Genomic DNA, 17,568 nt, shown 5'->3' on the forward strand with positions numbered 1-17,568 from the left:
CATCAAGTAAGACTCAATCCAAAAATATTCTCAACGTAAATTCAAATCAGTAAATCCTGTATAAGATAGTCCATCACACTTTCTAGGCACCAACATGCACACATACTACACACCAATAAATATCTGATTAATATTCTTATTATTTAACAAGCGTTTAGTGAAAAAGAAGAGCAATAAGTTGGTGTCCAATTAACAGTCAATAAATTGCCTACATCCTCCAGTCAGTTATAAAATCAGCTGACACGGTGTATAGTCCTCTCTCTCTCTCTCTTTATCTTTCATTAGAAATTCTATCTCTGTTGCTCTTAACTGAGCTCGTAACAACGGCTTTAAAGCGCGAAAATAGAGTCTACGTACAAACAGGGCATTGGTGCGATCATCTTCTGCCCTGTGTGTTCTCTCTCAATGCCCTGTGTGCATATGGCGTGTATATATATATATATGTAAATGTGTCTTCATATATGTGTGTGTGTGTGTGTATTAATGTATCTGTGTGTACGACGCGTGGCCTGCCAGATCACGGGTTACAAGTTTAGTCTTTGACTGGAGGCATCCGCGTGAACAACTCGGCATCGTCGTCAAATTATTCTTCTATTGCAGTTGTTAATTTTCTTAAAAGATCCTACGATCGTCCGAAATTACATTACAATTGTAATATCTCTAACAAAATATATCGATGATCGATAATAATCGATATTATTATCTCAATGATCGTTACGTGTGCATCATCAGAAAACAAAGAAAAAAGTAACACATTTAATCGTCGAAGAATGTAATCCAAGTCTCGTGATCCAATTTCTTCGTTGGAATTGACAATAATAATTCTCCCATTGTTCTTTTTGCGTTCGATCGAACGCAGGATTGAAAACGAATAAGAGCTCTTTTTTTGTCTTTATTTTTTTTAATATAAATTTCTTCCAACTTTCGTAAGCATACATTTTTTGTTCTAATAATTTGATGTAATATACGCGATTGTTAATTGATTCGTTTCTTTTTTGTTTCATTGCAGCAATTATTTATATCGAATCGGATTAAACCCCGACGATTTGGGCAAAGTTTTCGTTGAAGAATTTCAAACAACGAAGAAGAAGAAGAAGAACGGATCAAAATAAAAAAGAGAGTAATAATGGAGATTAGAAATGAGCATTTATTGCTAAAGAGACCTAGGAAGATTGATAATAATCTCGATGAGGAAGAAGAAGAAGAAGAAGACCTTCAAATAACTGCAATTCATCGAAGAAACCTAACGCGAATATTTCTCAAACATTTGATCACCTGGGCACAGGATTCCGTCGATAGGCTTCCCATTCGTGTGACATTATGCAACTTGGGCATACTTGTGGTCCTCCTTGCAATAATTTTACCCAAAACTTTGACTTATATACTTTTGTATCCGATTTTCAGATTAGGCTTTGGTACTTTATATCCCGCGTATGCCTCCTACAAAGCTGTGCGCACGCAAAATGTGAAAGAATACGTGAGTACAATTCGTTTTAACATTCAAACACTTCATTTATCTTTTTTTTTTCTTTTAATTCTGCGTCAATATGCAATATTACCATCGTCATACTATAAAAAAACAAGAATCCAATTTACGCGATAAACCTAAACTTTGATCGTGCGAATCAACTGCAACGACACTAGTGGGACAACAAACAAAAATCAAATAAATCTACTCGGATAATCCGAGTATTAGATTAATTATGAATTATATTATACTTCCGTATAATAACTGGAGCATAAAACAAACTAATATACAAGATACATTATCGTTGAAATAAAATAAAAGAAATATTTGTAATTTTTTGTTTAGGTCAAATGGATGATGTACTGGATCGTATTCGCTCTGTTCACTTGTGCAGAGACGTTCACGGACGTATTTTTTAGTTTTTGGTAAGAATCCAGGTCCCCTTTTCCTTAAATAGAAACATTCAATAAGTTAGACGAAAGAAAAAGAAATCAAAACGCTGAACAGAGTTCATTTGGGATCAAATTCCATCGAAAATGTTTGAAATTGTGTAAAGGCGTCACAAAATCATAGCAGATTTTACGAGGCCAATAAACCGACAAGACCGCATGGTTCATACTCTCAACGTACACCAGGGAATTCCGAAAGTCTAATTTCGGACTGGATAGATATTGGCTTACATGCACTTCTGAGGAATCAGCCTTAACTCTTCTCTTTCAGCTTCTTGCTTTTTTATTCTCCTTCTTTTACCATTTGCTGCGTTCTCTCTTTCTCTCGTCCCTTTCTTTTTCTTTTCTTTTTTTTTTCTTTTTTTCCTTTTCTCCATGCCAAATCTCTCTTCGTGCTCGAATTACAAATAAGAAAGAAAAGAAGAAAAAAAGAAAAGGAAAAGGAAACTAAAACCGGGATATTTCTGGTGGGGTCTCTCTTCTAGGTTTTATAAACGTTTTGCATTTTCTTCCCTTTACGTCCGCTTGAATTTTTCACGTTCTGCATTCTCATCGTTTAACTGTCTATCTGATTTCTTTCGTTTCAAATGAAGTATTATAAAATAATTGAGAAATGAATTTGTTATTATCACACGCAGGTTCCCATTTTATTATGAGATCAAGATTATTTTGGTGCTGTGGTTGTTGAGTCCAACGACTAAGGGCTCAAGTATTTTATATCGACGCTTCGTACATCCTGCATTAACACGACACGAAGCTGAAATAGACGAGGCCTTTGCACGTGCCACAGAACAGGGCTACAAAGCTGTCCTACATCTAGGCACGAGGGGTGTCAATTATGCCACGACTGTGCTCATGCAAACCGCTATCAAGGTTAGCCATAAAATACAATTATCCTTGTAATATTCTTTTTTTTTCTTTCTTTTCTTCTTTTTTTTTCTTTTTTTATTATCATTGTCATTAATTTTTTTCTCATAGATTTAAAAAAAAAAAATAAGCGAGGAGACGAGCTTCGAATTATTTTTATCATTTGTATCTCGTCCATTTGCATTTTTCTTTCGTCCCGTTAACAAGATCAATTTGATAAATATATTTTTTTTTGTTAAATTAACTATCATTTTAACTTATATATTTGTGTGTTATTTGTTTAATTGGAAAACCTTTTGATTTTGCGAAAGGTTGAATTTTATTAACTGAAAAAGGATTTGATTGGGGTAATGGTAAAAAAATGGTTAAAAAAAAAAAAAAAAAATACGAACGAACCTAATCGAACCTAATCTCCTCGCTTAAATTTTCTCTCGTGCACAAACACACGCCATCGCTAATCACACATTTTTATTTGTTCATGATTTTTCTGTTTTCGTTAAACTCGCCTGCTTCCCTTCGCACGCTATACAAGATTGCTGATCCGATATCACCCAATTATTTTAACACGGAACCAAAAAAAAAACAAAAAAAATAATCGATCAAACGCGTCATCGAGAGACATAAAAAAAAATAATCATCATTGTCATAATCAAAATTAACTGCAACAAAAACCTATCCCATATATATATCTTTAAGACTAATTATATCGAACATCATTATTGCTCATGCGTCGCTGTCTATTAATAAAAACTGCATCCTTCTCAATAATAATAATAATAATAACAATAATAATAATAATAATAATAAATTTTAATAATTTATAAACAACAATACTTCTCGTATACTCGATCGATCCAAGAAAAAAAAAAAAAAAAGAAAGAAAAGAAAAGAATATCCAACGATATTAAAATTTAAAAAAATATATATATATATTTATATATGAGGAACAAGGACAGAAACTTTAAAAAATAATTCCGAATTCATAAAAATTAAATCGAGCCAATGAAATCTGGCGAATTTTAGCTCAGCCAACAACAAGAAAACAACGTCGATGCATCGATCGTGGATTAAAAAGGACGCATGGTCGAAGACTTGAAATAAAAAAGAAAAAAAAAATAACGAGTAATCAACAAACAGCATGCAAGTGAATGCAACTGAATGCAACTTTCTCGAATGAAGAATATATGACTGTTACCAATAATTTCCAAAGATGAATTTGACAACGCTTCGTGCAACGAAGAGGAACTTGAAGAACTTCGCGAAAAGGATAATCCAGGATTATACGACCGTTGAAAAAAACTTATTTCGCGTTCTACTATTCAGAAGAAAGAGAAAAATAAATAAATAAATAAAAGACAAATTAGACTGAAGAAAACAAAAAAAAAATAAGGAATGAAAACATATCGAAAATAGGGTTGCCGAACTTAAATCAAAATGTTGTATATATTTAAATGTTAAAATAAATCCTATAATAGTCTATACGAATTTGATTAGCAGCAATAGCAACTATATTGTTGATAACAAAACTTCTCCATTTTTTTATTTTTAATTTCATTTGTATAAACTTCATCGTTCACTGTTACAAGCACTAAGCTTTTTTAGTGTTTCAACAGGTGTATGTTGATTTAGGTATACCTCAAAATTAAAAAAGATACTACAAAATAATAATAATAATAATAATAATAATGATAATGATAATTCGAATAAATAAATTAACGACACTCCTCATATAAATTATTAATCTAATTAATCCGATATTAATCTTTCTTTTTCTTTAAATATATTAAAGAGATAATATATTAAATATATTAAACAGGACAAATAGTATCGATGGTTTGAAAGATAATATAACTATATGTGAAATTAATTTATTTTCACCATAATATATTTTTCTTTTTACATTTTATATCGTTGGATCATTTTAGATCAATGAAGTATACGAGGAGTGTTTATTATATTTTCTTTAGTTTTTAATTTGTGTTTAATCTCAATGCTTTATTCCTATTTAATATTTTAAGACGAAAAAAAATCAAATAACGAATCTTACTTTTTACAGATTTATCTTTGTATAAGAAAAAATTTAGACTGTTCTACGTGCCAATAATTTTATTTCGGCACTGTATGCATTAAAAAAAAAAGAAAAATAATAATAATGATAAGATAGTCGAATAAAAAGCGCAATAATTGTTATGTTACGCTTTTTAAAAATACTCTTATTTATCTATCCACTATTATCTAATTTACGATAAAGTAAATGCGAAAGTTACCGATTATATATGCACATGTATTTTGTGTGTATATAAAAACCAATGTTTAAAAGTCTGAGATTTAATGTAACTCGTTACAATGCGCACAACCAGATTTTATGATTATTTGTTCTTCTATTCTTCGAAACAAAATGAACGTATACATGCGTTTATATATGTATGTTACACAATCAACATGCTGTATATCACTGATCGCAAACACGAATAGAAATTAGTATTAGTTATGTAAGTTGTGAGTAATTTTTTATCTTTATTTTTTATTATTTTTTTTTCTTTTTGTAGAAAAACAAAAGATCGTATGGTTCGACAATTTGTTCTGAATTTTCATCTCGCTGTAATAATTATTATACAAACTGCGTGTTACATTTAGTATAATATTTTTGTTTGTATACCTTAATACTTAAGAAGCATCACACTTTTCCTATTATGTAAGACTTTTTTTTAAATATGCGAACCCAAAGATGAAAATAATGAATCATTTTTTTTAAATTTTTAATCTCAATTTTTCCTACAAATAAAAAGCATTTTTTTTAACAACAATCTTTTACTAGCTCTTTCCTTTATTTATCTCTTTCTTATACTTTCTCTCTCTTTCTTCTCACAGCGCACATGCTTTTTCTATTTCTATCCTATTTTTATTTCACCTTTTATAATTTTAATTAATATTTGCCGTACTCCAATATTTGCATTTGGCAATTGTTCACTAAAGCGTTTTAATAATACTGACTGACTGGCTGATGATTTTAACGATGATAGAAACGTACAAAAATAATAAATAATTCATTTTAACATGAATATCATAAATGTTAACGCAAAGATGTTAATCTATCATCACATGGACGCATTCAAGCTTTTTAGTGAACTATGGATAAAGAAACGAACAAGAGAAGAATTTTCTTAACGTTGCTCACCCTCAAAGACAGAAAAAAAAACAAAAGACAAAAATAATTTAAAAACCCAAAAAAAAAACAAAAAAAAATACAAAAAAAAATAATACGTTGGACACTTTACTACCTTCGCACTGGTGACGGTCCAGATAACACATTAACATCCTTTCTTGGTTGGTAAGATTTTAATTTTTTTTTGCCTTTTCTCTTTCCTTTCTCTCTCTCTTCTCTCTTCGCTCTCTTTCTTTCTTTCTTTCTTTCTCTTTTATTTTCTTAATCATTACATTTTATAAAAAAAAAAAAAAAAAATTCATCAGTGTTCATTCGTGAACCTTTTTTTGTTTTGTGTAAAACGATGATTATATTTTTCAGGGGGGCGGTGGATTAGTTCAACAATTGAGGAAGAGCTATAGTTTGAGTGATTTGACTGGTGGAAAACATGTCGAAAATAGAAGCTTACCAGAACCGCAAGACGAGACTGACATGGAAGGTTGTTTTTATATTTTATATCTGTACTTTGTTTAATATGCATTAACTGTGCTGCTTTATAAATGATAATATATTATAAATGATATTATATAAAATAATTAAAAATATGGTCTGCTATAGTCAATGTGTTAATTGTTATCGATAAACTTATGTTTGAGTGTATATTTAATATGATTGATAACTCTTAGAGGAACCTCGCCGAAGAGAACACGTAGGAAGAAGAGGATACAGTCCACGTAGGACTCAATCCAGTACCAATAGAGTAGAAATGTACTTTTCTGAAGTAGATGTCGATATGATCCAGCCAAGGCCTAGAGAACCAATAGCTAGTTTAACGTATGTAAATTTATATTACATATATCTAATAACCAAAGATTATTAAAGTAAAAGATTTCTCTATGCAAATCACTCAACAACAATAATAATATTAATTGATAATATTTCAGTAATATCAGGTCCTCCGATGATATATCCAGCGGATACAGTAGTGGCGAAGCACTGCAATCTCATCGAATAGCATCCCAAGGTGACGCATTAGTTAGAACATCAAGTGTAGGAGCTAGGACACGTGTGAAGCCTCGTTCGACAACAAAAAAGACACCAGAGGTTGGTATTTCGAGTAATCCATAAAACATTTGGAACATTTATTAGAAAAATATTGGAAATATGTCATGAAAACTTTGTTCGCGTTACTTGTCGTCCGATTTGTTTTAACACTGTGTCATAACTATGACACTGTGTTTCATCATTTTCTCTTCATACGATCAGAAGAACTTGAAAAATTTAATTCTACTCAACGATTATGATATTTGAAGGATGCTGGAGAGGAATCCGAGTACGACGACCTTCTTCCATCGCCATTAACCCTCCTCACTCCTGATCAACTTCATCAACTTTTGTTACTCCTGAATAAGAACGATGATCATCGCAAAATTAGTAAGTCTGATAACAACGAGCAGTTACTAGATAATTTAAATGAAAAAGGAGAATCTAAATCATCATCATCTGAAGAGTCTGAGATTTGGTTCGTACCGAATTTATTATCAGAGACTGATGAAATAATGGATAAACAACCTCAGACTGAACTTTTGAAAATAGATAACAACAACTTGGAGGATTGTCAGAGATCAAGTGAAATCTTAACAAAACCATCGAACGAAGAATCAGATCTTCCACAAAAAGATATGGAAAATAAGGAGAATAATGAAAAGACCCAAGTTATTACAAATTCTTTTCAAACAACTGACGCCAATGTGGATATCAATAAAATCAAGGATGAAATTTGTAGAGAGAAACTAGACGAATTGAAAGAACTTTTGAATAATGCACACAAGACCGTCACAAAGATAGTATCATCAGAGGAAAAGTTAAATCAGCTTGATAAGTTTATCTCAGACAAAGCAGAATCCTTAGGAAATTTAGAAAATATTGATTCCTTAAAAATTTGGCCAACGACAAATGTAACTCGAAGTAACTCAGATTGCAATGATCGTGCTGGTAAATATAACAAGAAACTGGCACCCAAAGCACCTATTTTAACTCAAGACGACGTGCTCTCAGATAGCACTGAATCTCAAAATGCATTGAAAGCAACCCTGGTAATAAAAACTGGTATGGTGAAGACCTTCTCAACTGTTAACAATGCCAAAGACGTTTTTATAGCTCATGCGTCTCAAACAAAAAATAAAAAAAAGAAACGAAGCAAGGAAGGTATCACCAAACTATTGGCTATACCAAAAAATATATTTCATAGCGCCTTTCACAAAACTTCAACCGGTTCCAGCAAAGACGAAGACTCCAGTTCATCTATTTCTGAATATAGCTCCAGATCAAGATCTGTCAGCGTTGGATCTCAAGATATTACTACAACCAAGATTGATAACAATCAAAATGATATCAATGAGATTTTAAGTAATTTTGATAATAACAAAGCGGATGAAAATGATTTTAAAAAAGATTCTACTTCCAATAACTCTAATCAGGGTACTTCGTCTGATAAAATGGAAAATACTGATGCAAAAGTGACTTCAATAAAACGTATATTGATACCACAAATGTCACGATCACCTGGTGCCTCAAGGAAAGTTTACTTTAATGAAGATGCTATCTAAAAATTAAACAAGAGAAAAAGAACAAATATAGATCCTTAATCCTATCCTTTTTTTGTTGACTCTACAATCACTTTAGAGTACTCTGGAACATGGCAAGAACGAAGGGTTGGTCCAATGTAATTGTATGAAAGATTTCAACAAATTTCATAACATATAACTAATGTTTGTGTGTTATATAAATTTAACACATAAAACACATTAACGTGTCCTACATTTATGTTGCATGTCGATCATTTTTTCTAAAATTTGTGTGCAGTTAATCTATTGAAAAAAAAGAAAGAACAAAATTTCAAATAGATAACAGAATCATGGTCATGCGCTGTTACACAATTTACACAAATTAGTAATTAAATTAATAATATAATATTTATATATTTTTATTTAGATGTATTTAATATTTTTCTTATTTTCTTAATTTAATAAATATTTGTATTAATCGAGAATCTAATTAATCAAATTATTTCTTCCTTTTTTTTCAGATAACAAGTTTCGCTACTCTACCTCGCAGCAAGAAAACCAACAAGAAGAAAGTAGCATGAAATTTACCAGCTGCTGACCGCATAAAAGAATAAAGAAAAAAGAAAAATCATTGAAACGGATATTAAGAATAAAAGGAAACCAAAAAAATCAGAAAAAAAGAAAAGAAAATTTCGAATAAAATTGTAATCCATTTAAAAAAAGAAACTATTCTCTGTCGAATATTCAAATATTCACATTGCATAATGTAAATGCGTGCACGTGCATGCACAACAACTGCGATATGGTCAGCAGCAAATATTGATCAAATAAGTTAGACATCTTGTATAACTTATTAACAACGGTGTCTTTAGTACATTAGCGCTACTTCGAATGTGATTTATACTTCTTTTTTTATTATTATTATTTTTATCCTTTTGTTAAAACAATTGACGAATCGATGAGCATGATTATTTTCTTGCTTGACCGAGGAAGAAAGCAAGAAGAGAAAGAAGAGAGCGAAACAAAGATATTGGTAGCGAAGGAATGGCTTAACGATGATCTATCGTATGACATTGTTGCTCACGGTCACCCATATGAAAAAAAAAAAAAAAAGAAAAAAAAAGAAAAAGAAAATTAAACTACTCGTATATTTTAAAGAAAAATTTCGTTCTATATAAATTTTAAGCGTGAATTGATTTTGCTTTACGATTTAGTACGACGATACTTAATTAACTTGCTTTGGATGAACGAAAAATAGAAAAATTTCTCTTGTCATTGTACTTAAAAAAGAACAATTAATGAAGGAATAAAAGAGAACAAATTAGAACGTTCATCGCGTGTACCTTGCATGCCTCTGATATTACAATAATAATAATAATAATAATAACAATAACAATAGTTAGCAGCTCTAAACTACTTGTCCAGTTTTTTGCAACATGTATTAATACTTCTACTATTACTACTGCTACTACTACTACTACACTACTACTGCTACTATTACTACTACAGTCTTAAAGACTACTAGACTATGGTAACAGCCATGACAAAATGATATCATAAAAAGAAAATAGTAAACGAATTTAAAATACGATTTTAAAATATCATCATACACACACATGTGCAGAGACAGACTGACTGACTGTAAATCGTAGCAAATGTTAGTTAAATGATTCTAGTCAGGAGGAAATGATTGATATTCAGAAATGAAAGAAAAATAAATGAAAAAGAGAAAAAGAAATAAAGAGAGCGAGAGAGAGAGGGAGATACTGAAATCGTGCCACTTTGATTACTTCGATAATTATTTTAGTAACAACATTCTTCGTATTAAGTATCCTGTTTGTAACTCGCTAAACGACGTTGACGAAATACGCACAAGTGCTACGACTAACTTCGAACTATAAAAATAAATAAAAAAAAAAAAAAAAAAGAAAAAAGGAAATTGAGAGTAAAAAAGAAAAAAGAAAAGAACCGACAAAGCCATATGTGTAAATTACGTGATCATGTAAATCTGTACTTTAAAAAGTTGTTGGTTTATCTTTTTTATTGCTTTAAAGTTTCATTGTTATCTCATATCAGAAATTTAACGTGATTTTTGAAATATAAGTTATGTAATTAGTATAGTAAAATTATACGAGTACATTAATACATTATTATTATTATTATAACAACTACTACTATTATTACAAATAATATACTAATTTGTGTATTACTTGTAGTAGTATATTAATATTTAAACTAATACAAGTAATACTAACTAGTATTCACTGCGATATTAATATTAATGTTCTAAGAATAATAATAATAGTATACAGGAAGTATATATACTATTAATAATACTAGTATACTAAAAAGGAAGAAAAGAAGGAAAAGAAAGAGTAGTAATTATACTAACATAAGTATTATTATAATTATACTATACTAGTATACGAATATAATACAAAAATGAAAATATAAAATTTAGAAATTTATTTTCTCTCAAACGGAATTTATATTTTTATTTCACTAATACTTTGTAAAACAACAATTATATTTTAACTATTATATTATGCAGAGTGTATTAGTTTTATTTCAACAAAATTTTACCAGCATGTTTTATAAGTAAAATATAAAAAAGAAAATGTTATAGAAACGTGGGCTCTTAAATATGAAAAAAACATTTTTATTTAAACATAAAACATAAATTGGCTTTTAGAGGATTAACAAAAGTTAACGAATTCATAAATGTTGTTTTTTTTTTTGCACATAATTATTATGTTAATTTCCTTTTATCACGAAATTCAATATCCAAACGTTAATCAATTTCTTATTTAAAAATATTAACCGTGATCATATATATATATATAATAAATTAAAATATATATAGACATACACATATAATTGTTTTTATCAAGTACATTTATATACAGTAAAATTCGTGATATAAATCAATGCAGAGAGTAGTCATTGTATTGATGGAAAGAGCAAATGCAGTAAATGTAATTAATTTAGCTCCTCCTCCTCTAAGGCACGCATTTGTGATATAGAATTTTATGAGCATATTAAGGAGAATATTAGATAGTAAACGAATATTTTACTTTTATTAATATATTTGATTTATCTTATACCTTTTTATTTATTTATTTTTTTTTTTTCATTATACTTTTTCGAATATACAAGGATACCATATTGAAATTTAACCATTTCCTGCATTTCTCTGTTCCATTAATTAAATAGCTTAATTCCATTTTAATTAAAAAAAAAAAAAAAAAAAAAAAAAATAATAAAACTAATTCGTCGAATAGTACTAACAAATCATACTTATAAAAAAAAAAAATATATATATATATAATATATAATAAATCTAAAATTATATATATCGTGTTATGCCCCGTAGCTATCCCTATCTTTATAAAATACGTGTGTGATAAAAAAAAAAGAAGAAAAAAGTTAAACTGACGCTAGTTCGTCGGCGTTTTACTTGTGCAAGAGAAAAAAAGAGAGAATATTCTATACGTATGTATCAAAGTATGTGTGTATGTATGTTCAGTGTGTGTGCATGTGTGTATGCGTTGGGTGCGTGTATAAAAATGAATAAAAATTCTCAAAGTTTCGACGTCGCGTCCGTTTAATGATTAGTATAATTTGTACTCGTTATAAAATATACGAAAATTTGAACGTATGTACGAATCGTACGATTTGCAAGTTACTATGGTGCTGCGTGCTTTACGATCTATTATTTTATATTCATTTATTCGCTAATCATCGGAAAGAACTTGAATTATATGCGGCAACCATGGAGTATGAATTTATCCTATGTTAACGATGTCGAATCAGGTTTTTCCGTTTGAAAAGATTTGTAGCGAATAAAGATCACGTAAAAAAGTAAATATACGGTTTTCGTTCATTTATTTTTCATACCTGACTGATTGAATACTGATTCATAATTTTGTGTTGCTTGATTATGAAATCAAAGAGTTGAGAAAATTTTAAATAAATAAAAAAAATGTTTTGCAAAACCATTCTAGAAATAATTATCTTTTTAAAATAATAGTTCAAACTATATTTCATTTGTATTAAAAGAAAAAGATAATTATTTTTTATTTTATTTCATAGATGTATTAAATCATTTTAAAAATATAACGCCTGGGAGTAGATAACATTATATACACCGTCGATAATGTAGCTCGCTAGTGTACCGGGTCGGTAAAACTATTTTCTTTTATCGACGCATACATATAGACTACACAACAATGCAAGCATGCATTAAGGGGTTGAATAGCGAAAGAAATCTTAACGTAGGTAACATTACCAACGATGTATGAAGTGAAATCTAATTCCAGGAGCGATTAATTAATAACACTAATAAATATGAATATAAGAAAAAGATTAATTCATAAAAAAATTATTACATAATCAACAATACAAAAAATTGAATCTGATAAACCGAATAATTTTCCTATTCTTAATTTTCTTAGAGAAATGACTGGAAACTTAATATAAAGCAGCGAAAGGATAAAAAATATTGTATATCAAGTAAATCATAGAAACTAACAGAATAAAAACGCAAAAGTACATAGATATTATGCCTACCACAATTATTATTATAAAAATGAAACTTCATGTAGATCCATTATGGTTTTAAAGCTGAAACAGATAAATTCTAAGATTAAACATTGCAATAAAAAAAATATTCAAAATCTTTGGTACATTTCTACAAATATTTAATGTTATATTTGTTATAGAATTTTAAATAATTATATTTTATATTTAGGGTTCATTTGTGTGCCTTCAGAAATGCACTTATACATATATTTTAAAAGGCAGAAATTTGAGCAGCTCAAAACGAAGAAAATCAAAAAGGTTTCATGTAAATCCCACGATGATCCCCTGTAACAAAAAGAAGACTATATTAATGATAGAATCAAGTGATAAAATAGCCTGACATATAAGTCGTCCCATTCGCAGATGCATTTTTCAATTGAATTCTATTTAATTGTACCAAATCTCTACACCGGTGCAATAAAATTAAATTTAAACGCGTGATTTTACATTTACATAAAATATATACAAAAAAAAAAAAAAGAAAAAAAGAAAGTACAAATATCAAGTTACTAAAAAAAAATATCTAATAATTATTATGAAATACTTATAGAGAAAAGAAAATTGTGCAAATTTAATAAAAACGATCACAATAAAAAATTTTAAAACGAAACAAGAAAAGAGAAATTACTGTAATATTTACCGAACGTTATTTAAACTTTAAAATTTAATAATACAAAAATTGTAATATTTCTGACTCTAACTAAACACATATGCATCTTTTGGACGATATGGCACACAGATTTGATGTGCCAAGGAGATGGAATGGTCCATCATCTCCAATTACAACTACAAATTAATGACGAGCAAGAATGTAATATAATAAAAAATAAAATATGACTAGAAAGCTATTCTCGAAAGGTTCTAACTTGTCGTTGAACCTTTGAAAACAACTGAATAGTCTATGTAGTTGCCCTCTTCAGCCACAATTAAGTGGGGGCCTCTTCGGCCTAAGCCTCTTCTTTCTTCATCCCTGAAAACTGCATTGGACATTTCAACGTGCAAGAAAGATAAGATATCTCATATCTTTTTTTTGCAAATTAACTTTTATTTCGTTTATGATTCTAATATGGAATTATGAAAAAATTAATTTAATTTAATGTTAATTATATTCAAGCTCGTATAACCATGGATGAACTTAGAGTTCATTGCATAATATTACACGAGCACATTAATCTAACGTCCAAGCAGATAATTTCCCTCGATGACCTAATAACACGTCGCACTTTTAATATCAAATAACAAAATTCAATTGAAATTTAATAATGCAACAAATGTAATGCATTTTCTTGCAATATTTTCATTTCATTCATTTGTTATATTGAACTATATCAAATATTTTTCATTATAAGAGAAAATCGCTATTGTGCGAAGTGCTAATCTCATAATACTTAAAACTAAGTATCAAATTCATCAAAGGCTTTGCCAATTTGATTCGACTCTATCTCGTTCGAGATAGAATCGAAAAAGAAATGATCTTCCAAGTGGTTGCAAATGCCTCTATAAATTATGATACATACTCAAGATTACAGAAGAGTCACAAAATAAATTTACAAAACAAGCATAATAGAATGAGATGATAAAATTTTGCAACAATTCTGTATAAACCAGGAGGCGGAATTTCCACTCCGGAGTGAAAGTAAGCCTAGTGCCTTTCCTGGGTCCTACCTACTTAAAATTAAAGTTTTCACATTCGCTCAAAGAAGTATGCTACCTGTCTGCCAATTACCCGTATTTAAAAAGAACAAATACACATACGTACCCACCCACTCACTCCACGATTCTCTCACATACCACCAGGGTGCAAAAGCCTAAACTAGAGAGCATGCCCCGGGGCACCTCCGACACCCTAGTTCAACCACGTTTTCTAAACTTATATGCTAAAGGGTATACGTACTGATTGCTGTAATCGTCTGCCAAGGCTAGTGATTATTGCATAAAAAACTAAGCAAAAATACAAGTATACACTAGTATATATGCATACTAGTAATATACGAGTATATCAAAGTTTCCACAAATAAATGCGGTAACTCTACTATGCAAAACGATTGTTAAAAAAAAAAAAAAGTTCGTATCGTACACGTGAATCTACAAGTTATTTTTATTCAATAACTTTAAAAAATAATAAGCGCGGTATTACGTGTCGCGAAACGATGTACAATGCACACACCTAAACGCACACACAGGTGCAACGTACACCGTGCAATCACTAGCACAATGACAGCCGCCAATAGGGGAAAAACTTAAAACTAAACCTATACTAACCGTTTCTCACCTATACGAGTAGCACCTGGGCACAGGCATAGATGAGAACGCAGAAAGTATAGGGGGGAGAAACGGGAGATTAGTATATTAGAAGCTGAAAATCCTGATCTAAAAAATATGATTAAAAACACATATAACATAAGACATAAATACATTTTTATAGAAATTTATCTAAGCGGCTAAGGACTCTACAATTTATTTGATAAATATTAACTTTTAATATCTTTTAATATCTTTTAATATATTTTAATATATTTAAAAACCTCGGACGACTCCTTTCATTAAGTTGGCTGTTCTAATAAAAGAACTGGGCTTTGAGCCACCACTTAACTGCTAGAATCTATCCGTCGCGAATGAGTTTGTTTCTTGCTCATTTATTTAATATCGAAGTATCGATATATCAAATTAATCGAGATTAGATAAACTAAGTACGAAGCAATGCATGTAAGACATTTATTACATGCTTTTCTGGACGAAAACGAGTAAATTAATGCTCGGTTTCGCCACTACTAACCACGAACAAAACACGTAATAAAAAAGAAAGTGCATTAATTGATTGCACTGTTAATTAAATGAATTTAACCGATGAGACAAGAAAACCTATCCTGAACTAATATAAAATATACAATACAATATACAATATAATATACAATTTTCATGAGTAACTCCTAGAAAGGAATTACTCATGTGCTCGTCACTAATTTATTTAAATAATTACAACCAGTAACTCGTGCCGATTAGGACCTTTCATCCTCGACATGATTGAGCACCGGAGGGACTTTAAATTTTAACTCACGGCATAAGAAGTTCTACGATGGCTCCAAAACACTCCTACTTCGCAGCAAGTATTGTAGAATGCGAGTATCGAAGATCCATCGAAGATCCATCGAAGATCCATCGAAGATCCACCGAAGATCCATCGAAGATCCATCGAAGATCCATCGAAGATCCATCGAAGATCCATCGAAGATCCATCGAAGATCCATCGAAGATCCATCGAAGATCCATCGAAGAATTCATTCCACATCTTTGATAAGGTAGAAAGTCCGTCGTCATATCTGTAAAATAAAATAGAACAAAACGATAAGTTATTTGCAATATAATCCAAAATCATATAAAATAAAATCGAATAAAATGTAAATAAAAATAGATACTTACAATGCATTCCAATGGGATGAAATTCAATTGCACCATGGCGATGCACCTCGCGTGAATCTAAAAACGCGGTATAAACGAAAATAAGAAACTATAGATGAGTTTCTTATCGCGAAACCGAAATTTTATTATACGGCGAACAACACTGATTCTAATTCGCGTTTGATTTTAATTTACTATACGCCCGATCACTGATTCTACACAACTAATTCAAAGACTGCTTTGCACACAGTCAATGCAAGTAGAAAAATCTTCATTGATGCACTGATTCTAATACGCGAACAGTCTGTGCGACTGTTTAAAGATAAAAATACAACTTTACTCGAACAAACTCTAATGCAATTACTGCCTTGGTCGCAGTTAATTTAATATATATTTCAAAAATGTTCGCGAACGCGACGGAATTGAAATTAACGAACGAACGTGCTTCTAATCCGTGATTTTAATTATATTTAACGATACAACACTCCCGTATATTGCTTCGCGCACGATGCAATGCACGAACACTTGCAACACTTCACAAACACAATTCACAACACTTCCAACACTGATATATTCCCATGATGATCTGAAACAGAAATAAAAACAAAATTATAAATATCATTGTTGTAAGTAAAAAAATTATTATAATTATTGAGAAAGTGTTTAAAATAAAAATTGACTTACGTTTATTCTTCATTGATGAATGCACGATGGGTATCCTACCCTTAGGATGACGATGAGCACACGTTTAAACCGAATAAAAGAAACTTACGGAGTTTCTTAACCGAGCAAACGAAACTTTAACATGCGACGATCAACACTGACTTTACTTTCCGATTCTTTTGTATTTTATTTTTACGATGCAACACACGAGTACCTCATTGCCTACGCGCTCGATTGCAATGATGTTCTGAAACAGAAAAAGAAAAAGAACAATTAATGTCATCGTAATAAAAAACCATTGAAGTTATTATAGAAATTTGATAGAAAATATACTTACTTTTAGTCTTCATTGATGACTGCAGGATGGGTATCCTACCCTTAGGATGACGATGAATAAAATAAAATTAAATAAAACTCTGAAAAGCTGAA

The 17,568-nt window shown here is 30.1% G+C and overlaps 1 protein-coding gene across 1 annotated transcript; it reads left to right on the forward strand.

The window, feature by feature from the left end:
- Positions 1-387: 387 nt before the first annotated feature.
- Positions 388-8,557, forward strand: LOC122513607. The gene is made up of 8 exons (XM_043630030.1): positions 388-926; positions 1,010-1,477; positions 1,814-1,893; positions 2,556-2,790; positions 6,311-6,428; positions 6,616-6,763; positions 6,874-7,033; positions 7,243-8,557. Exons 2-8 carry the CDS (start codon positions 1,127-1,129, stop codon positions 8,536-8,538), a joined length of 2,388 nt encoding a protein of 795 aa, XP_043485965.1. The 5' UTR covers positions 388-926; positions 1,010-1,126; the 3' UTR covers positions 8,539-8,557.
- Positions 8,558-17,568: the final 9,011 nt, after the last annotated feature.

The sequence above is a fragment of the Polistes fuscatus genome, unplaced genomic scaffold, assembly GCF_010416935.1.
Source record: "Polistes fuscatus isolate 324 unplaced genomic scaffold, CU_Pfus_HIC Scaffold12, whole genome shotgun sequence".
NCBI lineage: Eukaryota > Metazoa > Arthropoda > Insecta > Hymenoptera > Vespidae > Polistes > Polistes fuscatus.

Coding starts and splice junctions, on each gene's coding strand:
- LOC122513607 (XM_043630030.1), top strand. CDS start 1,127: ATGGAGATTAGAAATGAGCATTTATTGCTAAAGAGACCTAGGAAGATT. Junction 2,791..6,310: donor TCATGCAAACCGCTATCAAG/GTTAGCCATAAA, acceptor TATATTTTTCAG/GGGGGCGGTGGATTAGTTCA. Junction 6,429..6,615: donor AGACGAGACTGACATGGAAG/GTTGTTTTTATA, acceptor GATAACTCTTAG/AGGAACCTCGCCGAAGAGAA.